General features: G+C 40.0%; 1 protein-coding gene across 2 annotated transcripts; it reads left to right on the top strand.

Moving 5' to 3' along the window:
• Positions 1-270: 270 nt before the first annotated feature.
• On the top strand, positions 271-20,143 carry LOC141782335 (actin-related protein 3). Of its 2 annotated transcripts, none has more exons than XM_074658576.1 (12): positions 271-538; positions 5,797-5,852; positions 6,233-6,357; positions 8,784-8,894; positions 9,059-9,154; positions 9,440-9,547; positions 11,008-11,151; positions 14,190-14,363; positions 14,609-14,701; positions 15,191-15,316; positions 16,894-16,977; positions 18,994-20,143. In XM_074658576.1, the coding sequence occupies exons 1-12, from the start codon at positions 495-497 to the stop codon at positions 19,087-19,089; spliced, it is 1,257 nt and encodes a 418-aa protein (XP_074514677.1). In that variant the 5' UTR covers positions 271-494; the 3' UTR covers positions 19,090-20,143. The 2 variants fall into 2 exon arrangements, with proteins under 2 accessions (XP_074514677.1, XP_074514678.1); XM_074658577.1 differs by lacking the exon at positions 271-538 and adding an exon at positions 3,478-3,969 and having other exon boundaries at positions 4,100-5,852.
• Positions 20,144-22,380: the final 2,237 nt, after the last annotated feature.

Genomic DNA, 22,380 nt, shown 5'->3' with positions numbered 1-22,380 from the left:
AATATAGGCCTATATATATATATATATATATATATATATGTATATATATATATATATATGCTAATTTTTTAGTAAACACACATAAGAACACTAAAAAAACTGAAATCAAAGCAGAATAGAAATATGTTAAAATATAACACATGAAATAAAATAAAACAAAGGGGGTGTATATTAATATACAAGATTATAAGAGTATAATCCATTGGTTCATGTAGAGTAACGTCCTCCTCTCTGGATGATTGACAGCTGCACAGCTCTGCCTGAGTCTCTCTGCCTCTCTGCCTCTCAGCTCTACCGGCCTCTACCTCCACTCCGCCATCTTGGCTCCTCTCTCCCTGCTAGTAGCCGAGTGCGGAAGAGGAAACTGCTCTCCGTGTGCGGGCTCAGGGTTCCGCCTGTGAGGGACGGCTTGTCACATATCCTCCACCGACACAGCCTGCTGCTTATCCATCAACAGTTAACCGGTTCTACACAGCAGCAGACACTCCGGGAGGATGGCTGGACGGTTACCGGCGTGTGTTGTCGACTGCGGCACAGGGTAAGCTGTTACAAACCGGACCGAACCGGACCGAACCGCGGTAGCTCTGGTTGTCACGGAGAGGCTGAGTAGAGGACTGTCAGTGTCAGCAGCAGCAGCAGCGACTGGGTGTGTGTAGCCAGCGAGCTAACATGCTAACCAGCTAACTGTGATGTTATTACTCTCTCCCGGTTTGCATGCAGGGATAAACCCGGTCAGGTCGTTGGAGCTGCTCTGCCTTGCTCTGTCACTGTTTATCTCCATGTCCAGCTTTTCATCTAGCCTCATCATCAGCTAGTATTCACACTAGGTTAGGTTTGATTCCTGCCCAGCTAGTGTATCGTTATGCTGCTGCAAAGCCCGGAACCAGACCGAGGAACAGCTGCTTTCATTCATTTGGAGCTGTTCAGGCCCTTTATTAGCCAATTGTAGTCTAACTATTCTGTGTTAATTGGCCATATTTTTAGTTCAATTATAGATATCCTAGTGACTTTTTAGTTGCAATCCATAAATCTTTTTTTTTTTGCTCGTTAGTGTTGGATGGATGTGAGCAGGCGCAATACTACTTCCTATTCAGCCTTATACACTTCCTCATTCACGCTTTTTACTCCATATATGGTCGTTTCTCGGCATCCGAGCATGCTGTTTTCATTAACTTCTCTAATTGCTCTTCTTTTGCCCTGCCAGGCTACCGGTTATTTCCCCTAAACAAATACATTGTATTTACCTAATATAAGAATCTGCTTGAGCAGCAGATGTTGTTTTAAGGGACATAGAGAATAACTAGATTGTCTCTGAGCTGCAGCAGTGTTTGTATTGATTGGTGTGCACACATCCTTACCTGCTTTTGGTATTAGGTAGACTTCTCATTTTTCTTTTTAGATGAAGGTTTAAACCATGTAAGACATTTGAAAGATATTCTTGTGTCATTATCGTTTTATTATTGTATCCACATGAACCCACACAGTCAGTGTGTAGGTATTCTTTTCTATGAGTGACTCTTATTTTGAGCAAGAGAAATGTCTAATAACCAGCAAATGTTGTTTTAAGGGACATATAGAGAATAACATGGGACTAGATTGTCTCTGAGCTCCTCCTGCAGCAGTGTTCGTATTGATCGGTGTGCACACATCCTTACCTGCTTTTGGTATTAGGTAGACTTTAACTTCTCATGTTTTTTTTTTTTTTTAGATAATAATAATAATAATAAATTGGACTTATATAACGCATTTCAGAAACCCAAGGACGCTTTACAAAGGGGGCACACAAAATGATACTAATAATAACACAGAGGAGAAACTATAGCTAAGTAATTAAAAGAGTGAAGTGTAGGAAGAGTCAGCTGAGATGAAGGTTTAAACCATGTGAGACATTTGAAAGATATTCTTGTGTGTCATCATCGTTTTATTACTGTTTCCACATGAACCCGCACAGTCAGTATTCTTTTCTATGAGTGACTCTCATTTTGAGCAAGAGAAATGTCTTATAACCAATGCCGACATGCAGATTTGTCTAAATACCAGTAGTACTCAGCGTGATAGGTATGCTCAGTTAGTTTTGGGGGCTAAAAGTGGTTTGCATTGCTTGCATGTAGAGGCTTGAACTCGTCGCTCCTCACACTGCATACCTCTCCACTCATCCTCCCTTCAGGCTGTTAACCAGTCTGCTGCTTCTGATCTGCACTGGGACAGCAAAAGAAAGTGTAGTTGAGAATCATGTTGGCCTGCACTAGCTTCTACTCATCAAGCAGATGGCTTCTACTTTCTGGCCAAGCCTTACAGTCATAACACATATGCTCCAATATCAATGACGACAAGAGGATTTACTTTTTTTTATCTGCAGAAATAACACTCATTATGTCACAGTTTAGGTTGAGATGTGGTTCGTGATTAGTTGTTTTTAAGTGGAAATTTTGACATGCTATGGCTTTGCAGCTTAGCCAGAGAGTACCAGCTATATGGGCAGATGTTGTATGGGGAGTTCAACAGATGTTTCTGAGTCATGCTCATGATGTCCAAACAGTGACAACATCCACTTCCTTTTACACATCAATCTTCTCATCAGCCTGGCTGCTATTATTAGAATAAACTACTTAACCATGCAATGGAAACCACGCTCACATCCACATTTGGGTAGAGTGTCAGTTAGGTTGTCTTTTGTGCAAAACTAGCATCACATCAAGGCTTCCATAGTAAAAAAAAAAACTCAGGTGTTGCAGCTCAGTGGAGGCAAAGGGTTGGGTGGAGTAAATCTTCAACTCTTAAGCAAACAGCTGAGATTTCATAACATAAGGCTTCAATCATTAATGAGCCTCAGTAAGCATGGGTGTAAGTTAAACTACAATGTAAAGTAGACATACATTATCGACAACAGATTACTATTTGCCCAAAAGTAGATGCCTCATCAAGCTATAGATAACAAAATGTAAGATTTCCAAAAGAGATACTAACATATATAATAATTTACCAAAAGTGGTTTACTCCAGTAGTTCAGCTGCTGGTTGGGCTCCAGCTGTCCTGTGCAATGATGTCCACAGTCAGACATGTGGTGTATTGTAAGCTTGTCGAGGCAGGTTGAGGCAGACAAGCTGGGACTGTTCTGTGGTATGAAGGTGCAAGCAGTATGCAAGTGATTCTGGCATTTCGTCAATGAGCGGAGAAGTTGCAGTGACCAAACTCCTGCATACAGGCCTCTATCAAGCCCAGAGACATGAGAAGATACTGTCAGTCCCTAGTGGGAGAAGTTCCCTATATTACAACGCAGTATGAACTTAGACCTTAGACCTCAACAGATTGAAATAAATTGTGCTATTATTTTTAGTAATACGGCACATAGTGGGCCTGCCAACTATTTCTCCCAGCTTCCTACTGTATTTGATCTATTGCATGTTCCCTTTGTGTTCTTTCTCCTGGCTCTACCGTAGAAAAATCAACACTGGCAGCTCTGTTGGTTTTTCAGCGTACGTGACAGATAAGATTATATAACTTTATCCACACACCACGCTTTGATTTAAAAGTCACTCAGATGATGAGGAAAAACCGGTAGTGGTGGTCGCTGTCGCCTGTCAGGTAGTGTCAGTTCATGTCAGAGGAGGGTGAAGTTATTTGACACAAGAAAGGCTGTGGCTCAGGAGGCAGAGCGGGTTGTCCACTAATCAAAAGATTAGTGGTTTGATCCCCGGCTCCTCCATGTCGAAGTGTCCTTGGGCAAGATAGTGAACCTTCAAGTGCTCCTGGGTGTGTCAAGCCCACAGGAAGAGCACCGGGCTTTGATGAAAATTTCCGTAGTGGCCAAACGGTGGTACTACAACCCCCGTCTCCATCACGTGATGCCATTGGGCCAAAAAAGACTTTTCCACATAGACTTAGACGTCCCACTATGTTCCCAGTATGAAACCTTGAATAACCCGTATTTAAATAATTAGATCCTAAAAGTTTTAAAATGTATTAATAGCTGAAGCCAGAGTTATTTTCCTTCCTCTGTCATGTGAATGAGACCCAGACTGAGGCTGGTCCGAGGGCTGGGAGCAGAGTTAAAGAAAATGCAACTGCGCCTGCTCTATGGGCCCAATGGTTGTGGAAGATCGCCGGATGATCCGGGTACTTTATCACTTGGCAGTCGAGCCATTTTGGCTTCATGCGCCACTTAGCAACTCTCATAGGAATGAACAGGAGTCCGCCTTCAACGCTCTATCCAGTTCTCTTTATACATTCATGGGGTGTTTGTGTGAGTGAGCGTTAGTTTACATCCTGATGAGCAGGTTGGCACCTTGTATTGCAGCCTCTGCCATCAGTGTGAATGGGTAAATCTTGGCACGTAGTGTAAAGCGCTTTGAGTGGTCGGAAGACTAGAAAGGCGCTTTATGAATGCAAGTCCATCACCATAAATGTAGATTGTGAATATCTATCCAGCTCTCTTCATTTTTCTTTTTTTCTGAGATAGTAATCAAGAGACACTCATTGTGAGTGCTGTGTCTTAATCTCATATATCTGTTTCCTTTTTATGTTTTCGGGTTGTCCAAAGGTCACTGTGACCTCTCAAAACCCGTTTTTGGCCATAACTCCGGAAATTCATATGCTAATTATGACAATTTCACACAAATGTCTTAATAGGATAAAATGAAGTGATGACATTTTGGACAGACATGGATGTAAACTGTAATGTGACTGGTTGACGGAGGCATACGACCGCAAGGTGGTAATTGTAGTTTATTCTACACAATTTCTTGTTGCTGTCTATATAAAAAAATGAAATGCACCATTCCATGTGCAACAGGAAGATTTTTATCCAGGAAAAGGAAATCTTTGATTGGTGTCCAGGACAGGAAATGTAAAAGCTTTCACAAAGTTGTTGAATCTAAAAGGTTTTAGATTGGTACTTGTTATGCAGATGAACAAACAAAAGACACAGTTAGGACAGTTGTTGTAACTCACATTAAGCCTATTTTAGACCAACGTTTTTGCATAACATTCCCAGGTCATTTCTTTTAAAGACTGCTGATTCCGTGGAGCCACTATTATGACCAGGATGTGGCCTATTATGCCCACAGTGCTTTGGCAATCGTCAGCAGTGTCTTCTATCAGTCCCTTGGGCCCTGTGTGCAGGAAGTATCAGAGTCCTGTCTGGGCCCAACACAGTCGAGACTACATCTGGTTAGCATGTGCCCCACAAAACACCATTTGTACAGAGCAGAGACACAGAGAAGGCTGTTAAGACTAAAGTCTTTGATGCCAAGGCTGAAGGTGTCTTAACTGAATGTTATATGAGTATGGAGGTGGAAATGTTGCTCATGTGTCCCAGTCATAATGATTTTTAGAAACATCGTGCATCATTTGGTTTATTCATACAACTTCCCTCTTTGGTTAAGGTTTTGCTCGCTTTTTTTATTGCATAGAGAAAAAAAGAAAGCAGCAGTGTTGAGGTCACAGCTAGTTTATATTAAGGATGGTCTGTTCATGCAGTAGTGATCTTTTTTCCCCCTCGAGACAAATATGAATAGTCTTCAGTTTCTCAATACTACATGAATGGCTCTTTTAATGGCCTCACATTGACAAACTCCAGAGCTGCCGCTGCTTTTGGCACCCGACCAACCCGCCTAAGGACACTGATGTCATTGATCAAAACGATAGCATAGGAGATGGAAGCCAAAAATAATCTTTTCCTGAAATAAACTTTCATGAATCCAAATGTAGTGCCAGCAGTGTAGCAGGTGGTTTGGTTTGGTCCAGCACATGCAGCCTCGCCTCTATGTAATGAAATGTGATGCTTTTCTCTTGCAGTTACACCAAACTGGGGTATGCAGGGAACACAGAGCCGCAGTTCATCGTTCCATCATGTGAGTATTTCACCGTGCATTGAATCACACCAGCCAACCAGGGCTGTGAAACTAACAATGACCATGATGCATCTTTGGAAAGAGGAAAATGTTTGTCATAATTTAAAAAAAAAATATGTTACAACAAGAAGTTTGCCTTCTTCTTATTATCTGAGATTGTCCCTGTAACACCTGTCACGGTTTAAACATTTTTAAGGGTCTCATTCACATCCAATTCAAAATGTTTTAATTTAATTTGATTATAATTATATATACAAAAAAGTTGTAAAAAATGTTTGATGATTCTTGACCAACTTATTTATCAATACAATGTGCACAACTTTGTAGGAGAGTTTATCCTCTCCGTTGTTCTCTATTGAATTCTCTATTTTTCTTATCAGGTATCGCCATCAAAGAGTCAGCCAAGGTCGGAGATCAGGCCCAGCGGAGGATGATGAAGGGGGTGGATGACTTAGATTTCTACATCGGAGATGAAGCAGTAGACAAGCCCTCATATTCCACTAAGGTACGTGACCCTGACAGCTCAGCACACCCACAGAAGAGACTGGCAAAGCAAATGTTTGATATTTTTCAGTTTCTTTAGAGAACTGATATATTCATCGCACATGTAATGCTTTTAGTGATTCGTAAACAAGAAGCAGGTTAAAGGAGACACTTTATCGCCATTTTGCTGAGATGTTTCTCTTTTATTATTGTGTATTTCTCCAACAATATGGCCTTTTAAAGGAGGTTGATTAGCATGTCTGTGTGAAATGACATTCTGTTGGCATTTAATTTGTAGGAACCACCGGGTGAATTGGACTTGCTGCATATACAACTACTGTATATGGATTAATATAGAGATTAGATGAAGATAAGACTATGTATAAGATAACTCTAAATTTAGTATATGTTCAGTGACTTTGCTGACAAAATCTGATTTTATCAGATGCAATTATTCCTGTGTATCTGGGTCTCCAGGCGTATTATAAAAGGTGTAAAAACATACAGCAGCAGCAGCACACACAGTTGTTCAAATGTCCTCTTTGGTACAGGCAGTAGGCCTCCCACAGTAGACTCGTCATGGCAGGAAAATGGCTCTGCTCATTTTAGGTGTCCTAGTAAGCCAGTTAGCCAGCATGAACTGTGTCCCACTTCTCTGCCACATGAGTTTGCAGCGAGTTCACACTAGAAAAAAGTGACTCAATACATATTTGTACTAGGGCTTTCAATCGATGAAAATATCTAATCACGATTAATCGCATGATGGTCCATAGTTAATTGCGATTAATCACAAATTAATCACACATTTTTTATCTGTTCAGAATGTGAGAAAAAGGGAGATTTATCAAGTATTTAATACTCTTCTCAACATGGGAGTGGGCAAATATGCTGCTTTATGCAAATGTATGTATATTCAGTATTTATTATTGGAAATCAATTAACAACACAAAACAATGACAAATATAGTCATTCAGTCATGCAGTCAGGTACTGCATTTAACATAAAAAAAATGCTCAAATCATGACATGGCAAACTGCAGCCTGACAAGCAACAACAGCTATCAGTGTGTCAGTGTGCTGACTTGACGATGACTTGCCCCCAAACTGCATGTGATTATCATAAAGTGGGCATGTCTGTAAAGGGGAGACTCGTGGGTACCCATAGAACCCATTTTCATTCACATATCGTGAGGTCAGAGGTCAAGGGAACCCTTTGAAAATGGCCATGCCAGTTTTTCCTCCCAAAATTTAGCGTACGTTTGGAGCGTTATTTAACCTCCTTCACCTCAAGCTAGTATGACATGGTACCGATGGATTCCTTAGGTTTGATGCCAGTATCTTCATTCTAGCTTTAAAACTGAGCCCGCTACAACCTAAAAATCGAAAGTTGCTTTAATGCATTAGAGGGAGCTAATCACATCTGGAAAGATGACATCTAATTAGATGGTGGGAAAACATTTTGCTGTCATTTTGCTAAGTTTAATTGGCAGTGGCATTCTAAAGTTTCGGTTTGATTGACATCCACTAGTGCACTTATTGTCATTTCCTGTTAGTATAAATGTTTAAGTATGTTGATTTCTTGCATATCAACTGCAAAAATAGCATACTATATAAAGTCAGTGTGTAGTATGGCTTTGGGGTACAGTGTACGGCCCTGGAACACCTAAAATTAATGCATCCATAATGATTGTTGTTAGTGACACCTGGGAAGGAGCTTCAAAGTCTAGTGGCATTCTTGAGGAAGCATTATAGGCCTTTCACACAGAAGGCGGTTTGTTCTGCGCTCCCGCTCTGCTCGGCGCTGAGAAAAGCCGTTGGAAATAATGGGTCTCAGAGCGCAGTGGTGCTGTTGCCGCGTTCAGTGTGAAAGGCCCATTATTGAATAAGCTCTGAACATTGTTCACTCACTTCACCTTCATCCTAGTGTTGTGGATGATGGCAATCAGGTCATTAGTACACTTACATGCTGTGTATTTTAGATATTGTCATTGCTCTGCAAACAGAGAAGAAAGTGTCTTGTGTTGATGGACCTGTTGTCAGATTTCATCATGAAAGTACTGTTATGCCACCAGAAATGTAGAAATGAAAAAGTCAGATTGGTATAAGGGCTGCTGCTTATAAACAGTATCTACACATACAACATATTTGCAGTTATAAGCATGAACAGACCTATATGTTGCACTGCAGTGCAGATATTCACCTTCAGTAGTTTAGAGGTCAGCTGTGCAGAGGTCACACAAAAAAATAGGTGGCCAGAGAAACCATCTAGACAGGAAGTTTAATCCAAAAGGACAATATTACTATTTTTCCAAAGTGGTGTTGCAAGCAGTTTGTCATTATAGCAACCCCATTTTACAGGTGTGCTGTTTTTGCATCTTATATTTATGCCCTCCCGCTGCCATTGTATCTCAGTGCAGTGTTCTAATTAGCTGACCCCTTGTGCCAACAGTGGCCAATCCGTCATGGGATCGTGGAGGACTGGGACCTAATGGAGCGCTTCATGGAGCAGATCATCTTCAAGTACCTGAGGGCTGAGCCAGAGGACCACTACTTCCTCCTGGTAAAACCGGGCATACACTGAACGATTTTAGAAATGTTGTGTAATTCCTACTGCTGCTGTGCGAGTACATTGTTTGCGATGTTAAGCCAAAGCTCACGATTTCTATGCTCACACTGTACGGTCCGATCGTCAGCTAGCGTGTGTTGTTTATTCTCCCTCTGCAGACAGAGCCTCCTCTGAACACACCAGAAAACAGAGAGTACACAGCCGAGATCATGTTCGAGTCCTTCAATGTACCGGGGCTGTACATCGCTGTGCAGGTGAGATATGCTGGGTCATCTAGTTTGTGTAGGATAAGGAAATACACGTTATACCCTTCAGATATTCCTCTCATCTGATTTATAATTTTGTTATCCTAATATGCAATCAAAAGTCAGTTTTTAAATTCATCATCTTATCAAATGTTAGGCGTGTTTACTGCCCATGTGTAACCATGACACTGTGGTGTAGTAGTACACAGGAATGTGTCACAGAATAGCATTTACATGTGAACATACAAGTCAGGGTATTATCTGTATGACATTTCTCTGTTATGTGTGTGCCAGGCTGTGCTTGCTCTAGCAGCCTCCTGGACGTCCAGACAGGTGGGAGAGAGGACGCTGACGGGCACTGTCATCGACAGCGGAGACGGTGTCACCCACGTCATCCCCGTGGTGAGTTTCCAGATCGACAGGCACACACTCTCCAAAAGACACAGCTCCATCAATTGCTCACTCTAACTCAGTGTAGTTCTTCAACATTTACATGTATGGCCGGGAGAGCCATACAGTATGTCACCACAACCATTTCGTTTTGATAAGAGTTTGATATTTATTAGGTCTGTCAAAGTTATAGAGATAATAAGGCGTTAAAGAAATTAGTGGCGTCAAAACAAATTTACGTTAACGCATTAACGCATCGATTTCCGGAGGTTGTACCGGGCTCAGTTTTAAAGCCAGAGTGAAGATACTGGCATCATAGGAAACTAGAAAACCTAAGGAATCCATTAGTACCAAACATGTCTTGGCCAAAGGGGTCCCTTGACCTCTGACCTCAAGATATGTGAATAAAAATGGGTTCTATCGGTACCTACGAGTCTCCCCTTTACAGACATGCCCACTTTATAATAATCACATGCAGTTTGGGGCAAGTTATAGCCAAGTCAGCACACTGACACACTGACAGCTGTTGTTGCCTGTTGGGCTGCAGTTTGCCATGTTATGATTTGTGCATATTTTTTATGCTAAATGCAGTACCTGTGAGGGTTTCTGGACAATATTTGTCATCGATTTGTGTTGTTAATTGATTTCCAGTAATAAATATATACATACATTTGCATAAGGCAAGCATATTTGTCCACTCCCATGTTGATAAGAGTATTAAATACATGACAAATCTCCCTTTAAGGTACATTTTGAACAAATAAAAAATGTGTGATTAATTTGCGATTAATACCGGACAATCATGCGATTAATCGTGATTAAATTTAAATATCTAAATATTTATACTTATTTATCTCATGTAAATATTTCACGATGACTAGGTAGGACCTTTGGTAAACATCCATTCATTAGGTGGCCTTGCTAGTTTTAATTCCTGAGAGAGTCATGGTCATTTATTTTGCTTCATTCAGTACAGCGTTTTTATTAAGTTTTGCGTTCATTCCCTTCATCATTGACTGTTAATAAAACACTGTCGACTCACATATAACCACGATGAGGGGCGGCAGTGTTTAAGAACAGTGTGTAGAGATGTGTTATATTGAGGTTTCATACACTATGTGGACAAGACTGAAATGTTTCCACCTATCTACTTGCTCAGGAACAGGATAGTGTTGATGTTTAAAAGTAGGCCAAAGTGGGTCAGAGGCTGGAAGGAATTACTCAGTTTTAGGAAATGTGCTTGCAGAATCCATTTAGAGGCCGGGTGACTGAGTCAGCATGTCTGTAACCTCTGCTGAACATGCGCAAAAAAGGAGCCAAACACAACACCATGAGGATATGGAGAAGGCCTCGCAGTGCTGATGGAATAATATCAAGCTATAACAACTGTAGAATTATGAAATATATGTCATAAGCTCTGTTTTTTTTTCTCTTCCTGTCTGACTCTTTATTTATTCTTGTGTGTCTCTCAGGCTGAAGGCTATGTAATCGGCAGCTGTATAAAGCACATTCCCATCGCAGGACGAGACATCACCTACTTCACCCAGCAGCTTCTGAGGGAGAGGGAGGTGGGCATCCCACCGGAGCAGTCGCTGGAGACAGCCAAGGCAGTCAAGGTTGGTTCTTCAGCTACAATTCCCATAAGCCACTTCCTGTACTAAGAAGGTGCTGACTGGTGACCCATGGGGAATTCCATGTATCATCAGTGGGATACAACACATAGAGGCTTCTGGTTTCACAGCAGTGGTGTTCTTTTGCTTACACGGTGGTGTGACAAACAACTGGCAAATGAATCTCTTCTCTGTTATCTGGAGAGCCTGTGGACAGGATGCACAGACTGACGGTCTGATATTATACTGATTTATAGAAGAGAAAAATATCATTAACTGTTGAGAAGCTACAACGGAACATATGTTAGTATATACATGATAAATTCAAACTTAAAATAATAAAATACATTACTGATAATAACAGAGAAATGCCATAAGTTAATATAGAAATATTTGAAGAATATTATATTGATGTTAGAAGTTGCATACAAGAATGTTAAGTTCGCTTAGCTCACCGTAAAGTTACTAAACCCTACCGGATATGACAAACTTTCTTGGAATAATGACTTGGTATCGCAAATAATGAGAAACGTTCTCAAAATATTGACTTGGTATTTCAAAATAATTACTTACTTATGTCGAAATAATGACATAATATCTCAAATAATGAGAAACTTTCTCAAAATAATGACTTACTTATGTCAAAATAATGACTTAGTATCTCAAATGAATAACTTAGTGGCCTGATAGGCCTGGGTCAAAATATTGAGAAAGTGTCTCATTATTTTGAGATATTAAGTCATTATTTATAGGATCTTCTTTTCATCACATTGATGGAAATGGGCTTCCATAGATTTCTGTGAATGTTTGTTTGTCTGGAGGCTGAGGCTCACAGTGGGGGACTGAGATGTTACAGATAAAGTTCTGTTTAACTGTGCTGAGGTCCATGATATCTCTAGCTGACATGTTGATAGAGAGACAATCAACATAGTTCATTATTTTATCCTTCTTCAGTCTTGTTACCACCTTAGTGATAGTGATGAACTATGGATTTCTTTACTTCTGTTTGAAATATTAGATTGTTTTTCTGCTTGAGGACAGCAGGTGGCACTGTTGGTCTGCCTGTTACGTACCGCTGGTGTCCTTCAAAAACCCACTGCTTTTGTTTTGCTTTGTTTTGTTTAGTTTCTGATAATTAACCCAGCTCCGCAAACTGAGATCAACCCAAACTATAGATAATTTAATTTTCCATTTCTACAGGTCACAAATAGACATGACTTCATATTAATGCTGTATGCCTTCTCTTATTGTTGTTCCTTCTGCCAGTCACCACATTTTATTGATTCACCTCAAATCTCCACAATTCCCCCATGTTTATTAAATAGCTTGTTATCCAAGACTTTGTTCGAGATGTCAAAGACCATCCTTCATTACCCCGAGACAGACAAACAAGAAATAATGTGCATTCAAATAATTAGCATTAGCATCGAGGGGATGTGCGTCGTGCATATTGCCAATCATGTATTGAAATGTTCATTCCGCCGCTGCCTTGCTTGCAGTATGGACCACGTTCCCTGCAAATCAAACTGATGACATCTCCTCTGAATATACAGTATACTCTTATGTTCTGCTCATTCATATTCACTGTTACAGAAGCAAACTCAATTACACTCCAAACTCTGTAAGTTTTCAAATTGAATGTGTTTTTATAACTTCCCAAATAGTAGTAGAATACGCCGAGGTCAACCAAAAACAGTCCCTGCTCTCATTTTCAGTCTTGCATTACAACACAATGATAACTAAATGTTGACACAAACTGAAGAGGACATTTTGTTGGTGGATTTTGCAGTTTGCCGGTTGATTCAATGTCACTGATGATAATCAAAGCTTTAAAAACAATCAAGGACGCGTGTGCAGCGGGGCCATAGCTTATAAATGGACATTTTCACTATTAGGAAATAAAGCACCTTGCTGCAAACCAATAAAATGACTGTTTAGAGGTGAATTTTTATTACTATGGTTATTATATTTGTAACATTAGCTTGTATGAAAATCCTGCTGTATCCTCAAAATATACCGAGATATATGCCAGATGTGTTATGTCAGTGCAAAAACTCACATTAGACATGACCGCAGTAGGAAGAGGCAAAACTTTACTCGCAAGAAACTACGTCAATACTCGATTTAACAAGTATTAATTATCAGCTACACAGGATCATGAAGCGATTCAGCACACTTGCATGGTAACAACGTGAGGCATTTTCCATCCAAAGCCATCAGTTCGCCACCTCGATCAGCTGTCACCAAATCCCACACTGAAGCTGTAACTACACATCGAACTGATCACTGAAGTATTGATCCCAGAGACTTCATTAAACCGCCTTAAACACACAGTAACTGTATCTCTCAGATGATGTTGCTTGGAAACCCGTTTATACACAGAGATTAAAAACAAGGATTACATTGCAAGAGATACTGCAACCTTCTTACCTTTTTACTAGGGTTGTCAAAGTTAATAACGCGTTAACACAAATTTGTTTTAACGTCACTAATTAGTTTAACGCATTAACGCAACTTGTGATTTTTAGGTTGTAGCGGGCTCAGTTTTAAAGCTAGAGTGATGGTATCATATGAAACTAGAAAACCTAAGGAACGAACTGGTACGAACCATGTCATACTAGGCAAAGGAGGCTAAATAACGCTCCAAAATTACACTAAATTCTTGCGAGGAAAAACAGGCATGGCCATTTTCAAAGGGATTGTTAATTGACTTCCAATAATATATACAGTATGTACATACATTTGCATAAAGCAGCATATTTGCCCACTCCCATGTCGTTAAGAGTATTAAATACTTGACAAATCTCCCTTTAAGGTACATTTTGAACAGAAAAAAAATGTGTGATTATTTGCGATTAATGACAATTAACTAAGGACAATCATGCGATTAATCCCGATTAGATATTTTTATCGATTGACAGCCCTACTTTTTTTTACAAGCATTACTAACACATAGTCATCTATACTATGGGAGAATTATTAGCACCATTTGTAATTATTTTTTGTGCTTACTGAAGCTGATTATATAACTTTACTCACACCAGGAGCGATTCAGCTACGTGTGCCCGGATCTAGTCAAAGAAATCAGCAAGTACGACACGGACGGCTCCAAGTGGATCAAGCAGTACACCGGCATCAATTCCATCAGCAAGAAGGAGTTCACCATCGACGTGGGCTACGAGCGCTTCCTGGGGCCCGAGATCTTCTTCCACCCAGAGGTCAGTGCAGTGTGAATCAAAGCGAGGGAACATGACTGAAGTATTTCAGTTGAACCGTCATAATGTGTGTGTCCCCACCTTGTTTGCCTTCATGGCAGCTATTTTCATATACACAGTCTCTGACTTCCAGGATATTTTATTGCACATAGCTCAGGCACATTTTGGTGTGTGATCTTTACCGTTGTAGCTTTGGTACATGCACTGCACAGCATAACATGCCTTCTTTGTTTACCCACAAATCCCAGTTTGCCAACCCTGACTTCACCCAGCCCATCTCTGAAGTTGTGGACGAGGTCATTCAGAACTGCCCTATTGATGTCAGACGTCCTCTCTATAAGGTAAGCTGACATCCACCATAACGACAGCATGCTTGTTTGGGATGAACCCGGCCATGTGAACAATTGTTGGAGGATTCACAAGCTTTGTCAGATTGGGCTCTTTTTCTGAAATACTTTGCACCGTTCAATAAGATCTGCTTTGACTACACCTGAAATACTGCTACCAACAGACTTACTGCATTATTTTCAGGGGAAAATGTTATATTTCAGCTCATATTCAAATGAATTAGTAATTAGTAGGGTAGGGGCTTTGTGTTAGAGTCTTGACTCATATTCATGATATTTTTGCACCCAGCTTGCTGTATTTTTTCCTGCGATTGATCCGTCCGTCCGTCACTGTGTTTATCAAGTGCTATTTCCCATCACACTTCCAACACACTAGTGGAATGTTGTCCCGTACTGGCTGGCCAGTAGCAAGTTGCAGGTCGCATGTATTAAGTGCTTCTTATTCTACAGCGTTTGTAATCCCCATCACCTTTCCCTCCACAGAACGTTGTCCTGTCAGGAGGCTCCACCATGTTCAGGGACTTTGGGCGCCGTCTGCAGAGAGACTTAAAGAGGTCGGTTGATGCCAGACTGAAGATGAGCGAGGAGCTGAGCGGAGGCAAGCTCAAGGTGAGCGTGCCACTTTAATTTATACGCACTAAAGATCGATACTGCTCGACAAAACACAATTACTGTGCGAGGAGTGAAACTGCGAAAAAATGTCTTTTAAAGTTTATGTCCTCTCCTACTACAATTGTTGTTGGCACAGATGTGTATTGAATGTAGATTAGTTTATTTCAATTGCAAATGTATTAAGTTTAAAACCCTTAAAATGGAAAACAATTGAAGTGTTTCACCTTCAGGGAAGAAAAGTATATGGTCAGCCTCTCCTTGCCTCCTCCTTACTTGGTCAAGCTGTGAAGGCAATGCCTGTAATTCATCTTGGTGAGAATGTCATCCAGCCTGAGGCTGAGCTGACTGGCATCTGTAAATCCACCTCAGGCATGGAAGAAGCACATGGTGAATATAGCTAGAAATTAAATAGAAAACATGCTGAAAGTAATGTGAGCAGGTTTTGTCTACAACAAAGAAAAAAACAAAACAGATACCACATCTATCCCAAAATACCCTAGACATGGATGAAAACTCATTTCAGGGAATTAAGCGTGATGTGTACAGGCCCTCAGTAATGTATATAAACCATACATGTGCATTTTATGTTTAAGCGTGTCATTTTAAAACTTACTAAGCGGTTCCAGGAGAGATTTTCTGTGATAGTTTCGTTAAAGTGATGCATATACTTGCATTACATCTTCAAACTGAAAATCTTAGTGTTATGTTTTGTGCAGACGGATTTCCCTCTGCTGTTTAGAAGCTTTGTTGATAATATCTGTGAAACGTGGACAGTTTTTAAGATCCCACATGTCATGTCTTTAAAGCCCCCCTCCAGCCAGTTTTCTGAAACAGAGAATGGGGGTTTGGTTAATTGTCATACGTAATTCATTACCATGGCAACCAGATTGCATCGTTTTTCGACACAGTTTAGATGAAGCGAGTGAAAGAGACAGTCAGCGTGATGTGCTATTTAATTCTGCCAGTGAGATTTCTTGTAATTCACTACATTGATTGCACCCGTTCACTGCATCCAGAAATGCCATTGTGAAAATAAACACACTAAACTAAGGTGGAGGAAACTTCAAAATAAAATGAAAACCCTCAGTTAGCTAATGCAACAAGTTGGGCTAGCTAACTACACCAACTAGCTAACTAACTAGAAAGACAAAGTGACAGACAGATGAACAGATTTATCAGTTTGCTGCTGCTCAGACGCAAACGAGCAGGAGTGCGCCTGCAGCTTGGAGGATGACGGATGACGGATGGCGTATGACTTGCAGCTTTTACTATAGTCATACATCATATTCCCATTTTACCAACAACCTTCTTTTTTTAACTTTGAGCACAAAATTGAATTATTTGTCAATAAAATGTTGGCAAACAGTGTGACTAATCAACTTAGTCAGGAAATGACTCAAATAAATATGAAATATCATAGAAATGTCAAATACAGTGGAGGGGGGGCTTTAAAAGCCCCTTCCATTTAATCAACCAGCTTCTGTCCCATGTCATCCCATTATTATTGCATCCCATCCTGTAGCTCCCAGGCAGGGTGGTTGAGTAACTGATCCCCAATTCTTCTCCCTCCGCAGCCCAAACCAATCGATGTCCAAGTTATCACTCATCATATGCAGAGATACGCAGTGTGGTTCGGTGGATCAATGTTAGCATCAACTGTAAGTATTTCAAACATGCACCCACACTACTTTATCAGCATGCACTGTAGTTATACATTATGACAGGATAGATGATATCTACCTTTAGATTCACCAACATTATGGCTTTCATCATCTTGTGTGACATTGAGGGGCTCGTGTGCTGTGTAATTTATTTTCGTCCTACTGAGTGGAAGTGAATGCTGTGGGTGGTCGCGACATTTCATTATTCTTTTATCCCCCCTTGATGAGTTATTTGTGTGAGCGAAGCTGATCATTATACCAGCATGAAATATGACTGTGAGCAAAGGTCTCTGCCAGTTGATTCACAAAAGGCTAATTGTTCCCTGATAACAATAATTGCTCTTTTCTGTATGTCTCAGGTTTTCTCAGTTAAAGGAGACTTTATGCTCGATATTAACAGCTGCCACAATTGTATTCTCTTTTAGAAATCCAGTTCATCATTATCATCATCTCAGTGGTTTCATTTGTAGATAATTCCACCAAAATTGTACATTGGGAGTAAATACTTAAGAACCTGAAGTAATCATTGATGACATTTTCATACAAATGAACATACATTATTATTTGCAACCGCTTGTTACAACACAGTTGTTTGATTGTTCCAACTTAAATCACCATTAGTGGTTTTGTAATCAACAATCATGTCAAAGTTATTTTTAGATATTTTAAAGTTCTTACTATATTGAAAGGAAGACAGAAATGCATCAGAAATGCTCCTTTAGCCTTCAAGCCTCTGAGTGGGCAGGCATGTATGTGATTGGCCAGTGAAGTGTGTTGGCGGCTTACATCGCATTGTGTTGTCACACAATGGAGTTATCTCAGGAGCCACTGGTTCTGGAAGTATAAGTCCCATTCATTTTTCCTATAGACAATGTTTATATGACTCCCGAGATTAAATCTTCAGTAACAACTGTGTTAGAAAATATCTGATTTGATAAAAAGTCAAAGGTACAAGCCCGTGTTTATTAAAAACTCTGAGGTAGAGATTAACTACGACTCCCAAGGTGCATTTCAGCAAGAAACATTTGATCACAGAGTTTACTGTGCCACTAACGACGGCAAAATTTAAACACAATCTGGAGCTTCGATTCGGTTTGAAAATTCTGGATAAATTCAGAGCCCGCTACAACCTCCAAAAGTTCGATTTGCGTTAAAGACATTAGAGGCGTTAAAATGAATTTGCGTTATCGTGTTATTAAGCGTTAACTTTGACAGCCCTAAATATTACATTCTGAATGAGAGGGAAAACCCTTCCGGATCCAGCGGCCCGTCCCACTTCCTCTCCATTTTGGGGAACTTATTTTTTTCTTCAAGAGAGCCCAGTACATGTGATTTAAAGAGTAGACCTGTATGCTGTAGTAGAAAAAAAATACAATTATAATTTGAGTTCGACTTTAAAGCTTTTACATTTGCTTTCCAAAAACATCTGCTACCTGGTACAAGATTCGTTTGAGAAGATCCTTTGGTACAAAGAGAGTGCAACTTTTCCCACCAGCAGTTTGTTTAAAATAAATAGAATAAACCATCAAAGAAAACAAAACATGCAGCAAATAGATATGCAAATATATGCAACTTTGTATGCACTCCGTGCCGACAACACGCGCTGTTCTCATGAACGTGTACCGTTCTCATGAACGTGTACCGTTCTCATGAACGCAATATCTTGAGGGAATTTCTTCAAATTTGGCACAAACATCCACTTGGACTCAAGGATGAACTGATTTGAATTTAGGTCAAGGTCACTGCGACCTCACAAAACGCGTTTTCGTCCCATAACTCCAGAATTCACACGCTAATTATGAGAGTTTCATAAATGTCTAAGAGGATAAAATGATGAAGTGATGTCATTTTAGACAGCCATGGATATAAACTGCACCTTGACTGGTTGGCGGAGGCATACAACCGCGAGGCGGTAATTCTAGTTTAATGATGTGTTCTGTTTTTTTTTCCTGTTCTGTTCTAATGTAGGCCTAGGTTTGTACTCACTTTCATTTTCATTTTTTACCTCCACAGCCTGAGTTCTACCAGGTTTGCCACACCAAAAAGGACTACGAAGAGATCGGGCCGAGCATCTGTCGCCACAACCCTGTGTTTGGAGTCATGTCTTAACTTCGGACCTCCAGAGTCTAACAGCGGCGGGTGGGGGTGGTGAAGTTAGGCTGTGTAAAGGACAGGCTCAGGAGGTTGGGGGACGGCGGTGCTTCTGTGCTTTTTGATTACTTGTTCAGCTATGGATGTGTGGGACGAGAAGGCGATCCAGAATATAGAAAAAAAAAAAAAAAAGAGACCAGACCAAACACAGACCGGCTGGAAAATTTATTGTGAATGTTCCTTTTTTTTTTTTTTTCTGTTTTTTTTTTCTTTTTTCTTTTTTTGTCAAAATGAGGGAAAACGGTTTGTAAAGCCAAAACAGTTTTAAGAACATTTCTGGATCTGTTTAGCAACATGCAGTGAGTGATGATGATAAAGATTATGATGATGATAGTGATGATGGCTATAAAGATGGTGTTGGTGGGAGCGTAAAACATGATAACAAAAAAACATTGATAGTAATTTCCTGACACCAGAACATATTATTTATGTTTATAAAACACGAGTCCGGGCACGATCCGAAGACTCTCGAGATCTTTGACAAGTTTGGAACATATTATTGTCTCCTTTTATTTTCTGCATTTTTTTCCAGCTTCAAAATGCACGTCTGTGTATCACGGTAAGAGCTTGTTTATATTTCATACAAAAGTTTTTATATGTAAAATGGGAAATCAGGGGAAAAAAAATAATAGATACCAGTATCAGCAAGAGACTGTTTTAACCCACGATGCAGCTTTGATACGCAGTATTTTCTTGAGTTTGAGTAGGTGTTCTCCTATTAGTCCCCGACGTGTGTCATTGCTGTCTCCCCTTTAATTCTTCATACAGTACATTTAATTCACATCTGCTTTCACTTCCGACAATGTCAGGATTCCACCTCTGTGATGCAGTGAAAGGAAAGAGAGAGGACTTACTGAGGTTATAAAGATGAAACTGAATAAGAACGACTGTCAGACCAGTATTGTTAGACTAGAGTTTTTTTTATTATTAAATACCAAATTATTAAAAAAGAATGGAATTTGTGTATTTAATGCCTTGCAACATTCCAATAAAGGCTGAACTTTGTTTCTAAGTACTGGAGTCTTGGTTCTTAATTCTTGCTGAATTTCTGCTCAATTCCTGATGCTTTTTATGAGGGCTGCGTTCAGTGATAAATGTCACTGTTTACTGGGTCGGTAATCTTGAGAAACTAGTAAGACCGACACTAGGGCTGCGTTCGAAACGTCTTTTTCGCAGCGGGAGGTTCCTAACGGATTGAAATGACCTGGAAGTATCTAAGTGAGAGCCATGATAAGAGCTGTTCCTATTCTCTGAATGTTAAGGAAAGGTGCTTCAATGCTTCCTGTCTTATCTCCTTTAGCATAGGATACACTGGACCATCCTTTACCAAAGGAAAGGAGAGAATGCCGCCCCACAATTCCATGCGGCCGCAACTTTTAAAGCGACGCACCATTCTGCCTTTCATCAAAACAAACCATATGCTTACCTTGCATATGTTTTTCATACAGTCATATACTAATGGGATTCATGTTGATAAATATGAGTGGACAGTGACAACCATCTCGTTTCACTTTATTTCTATTTATTTATGTTGAACAAGTAACAAATAAAAATAAATAAATAAATAACAAATATAATGAACAGTAAACATATAGCAAACAAATAATCAACATAAATAAATATTACGTCTGAAAAGGAGTAGGAGGAAATATACATTTAATGGTTCGACACCTTCTCCATAACTCAAACAATAACTCACTATTTATCATATCAACTTTTTGTGGTAACCTATTGGGTTATTCTTTTTTTTTTAATTTTTTATTCCAACATTGAAATTAAGTGATATTTTTCACCGGTTGTCCATGTTAGGTCAAATAATCCTTTATTATGTGTTGATGTAAAGTGTTCCAGCAGCAGATGGACCTGTGGTATCACTCTTTCACACACTGTAGGTGAAGCAGCTTGTCACTGAAGGAGCTATTTAACAACGCACAGGGGGAAGCAGCGCCTTTTGTAGTCCATCTTTGTAACATTGTAGTTTCACTGCAGCGGACCCGCATCAATAACATCCGCCACCTACGCATCATAATTACGGAGCCTAGTGTAAGTGCAGTTGGACTCTCTTAACACCAATACTTATGAATACTTATGAGACTGTTTAGACACCATACCATAACCCCCGGCATCCAATACATCAAACAACTCCAGGAAAATTTATTAAATGTGATGCCCTAATCCCCGCTGATGACACAACCTGAGCGACCTTTGACCTTTGCTCTGGGATGGAAGTTTGTCCAGACCCCTCACTTGGGCCCACAGTAAGACTGTAATGTTCTTGCACTTGAAATATTGACGTATATGTTTCTCTTCGTCGTGGTCTTGCATCGAGCACAATGGATTATGGACTTGCAGCTTTGTCATTTTAATGGTTTCAGACAGATTGCATTTCTCTCTAAAACAATGTGCATGTCAGTATAATAAAAAATAAATATAAAAAAAATGATCAGGTTATAACTAAGTTTGAGCTAGTTATACTAAAATGCTTTCAGGACATTCTGTAGACATTTGAAATGTGCTGATTCTGCCTCCATGTGTTCAAGACTTCATACTTTCCACACGTCCTCTCCTGTTTCAGCCGTGATGATTTTACCAGCGAGTTCCACTCCCTCTATATTACCTTGTGGAAACTACACAGTGCATCTCTCAGGCTCTCTCTTTTACCCTCTATTGAAGTAAACCTGCCATCCGTCGTCAGAGCAGTCGGAGCCACGTCTCTCATCATTCGGCGGTTTATACGTAAGCATATAAAGTTATAGTTCCTTGGTTTGGGTTTTAATCATCCTGGATTCAATTCTCAGAGGAGGGAATTCTTTCCACCTCTCGCTCCAGTCCCAGTTGTCCTGTAGGCTGGAATGGTTTCACTTCTATTTTTACCACATCTGCTTGCAACATCTGATATAAGAGTGCTATATCCAACTGCAACACACGCTAAAGACAATCTTCTTTACTTTACCAGTGAGCAAAGAGCTACATACATGCATACATACAATAGTGAAATAGAAGAAACTCTGGAGAGACAGCAGAACTAACATGTCTCCAGGAAAAACATTTTGTATTTGTATATGTTTTGAGGGGCTGCAGAGTTTGATGGATTATTATAGTTGAAGAAAAAGATGTGGATTAAATGTGTGTTGACAAGAGAGGCAAGAAAAGGTCACGGACACAGTAATCGGATGCAGAAGCATTGTTGTAATCATAAAATCTGTCAACTCTGGACCAAAGCAGCCAAACGGTGTTTTTTACAGAGTG

The sequence above is a fragment of the Sebastes fasciatus genome, chromosome 14 (assembly GCF_043250625.1).
Source record: "Sebastes fasciatus isolate fSebFas1 chromosome 14, fSebFas1.pri, whole genome shotgun sequence".
Taxonomy (NCBI): domain Eukaryota; kingdom Metazoa; phylum Chordata; class Actinopteri; order Perciformes; family Sebastidae; genus Sebastes; species Sebastes fasciatus.
The sequence above is the reverse complement of the archived record's forward strand: the minus strand, read 5'-3'. Positions and strand labels throughout refer to the sequence as shown.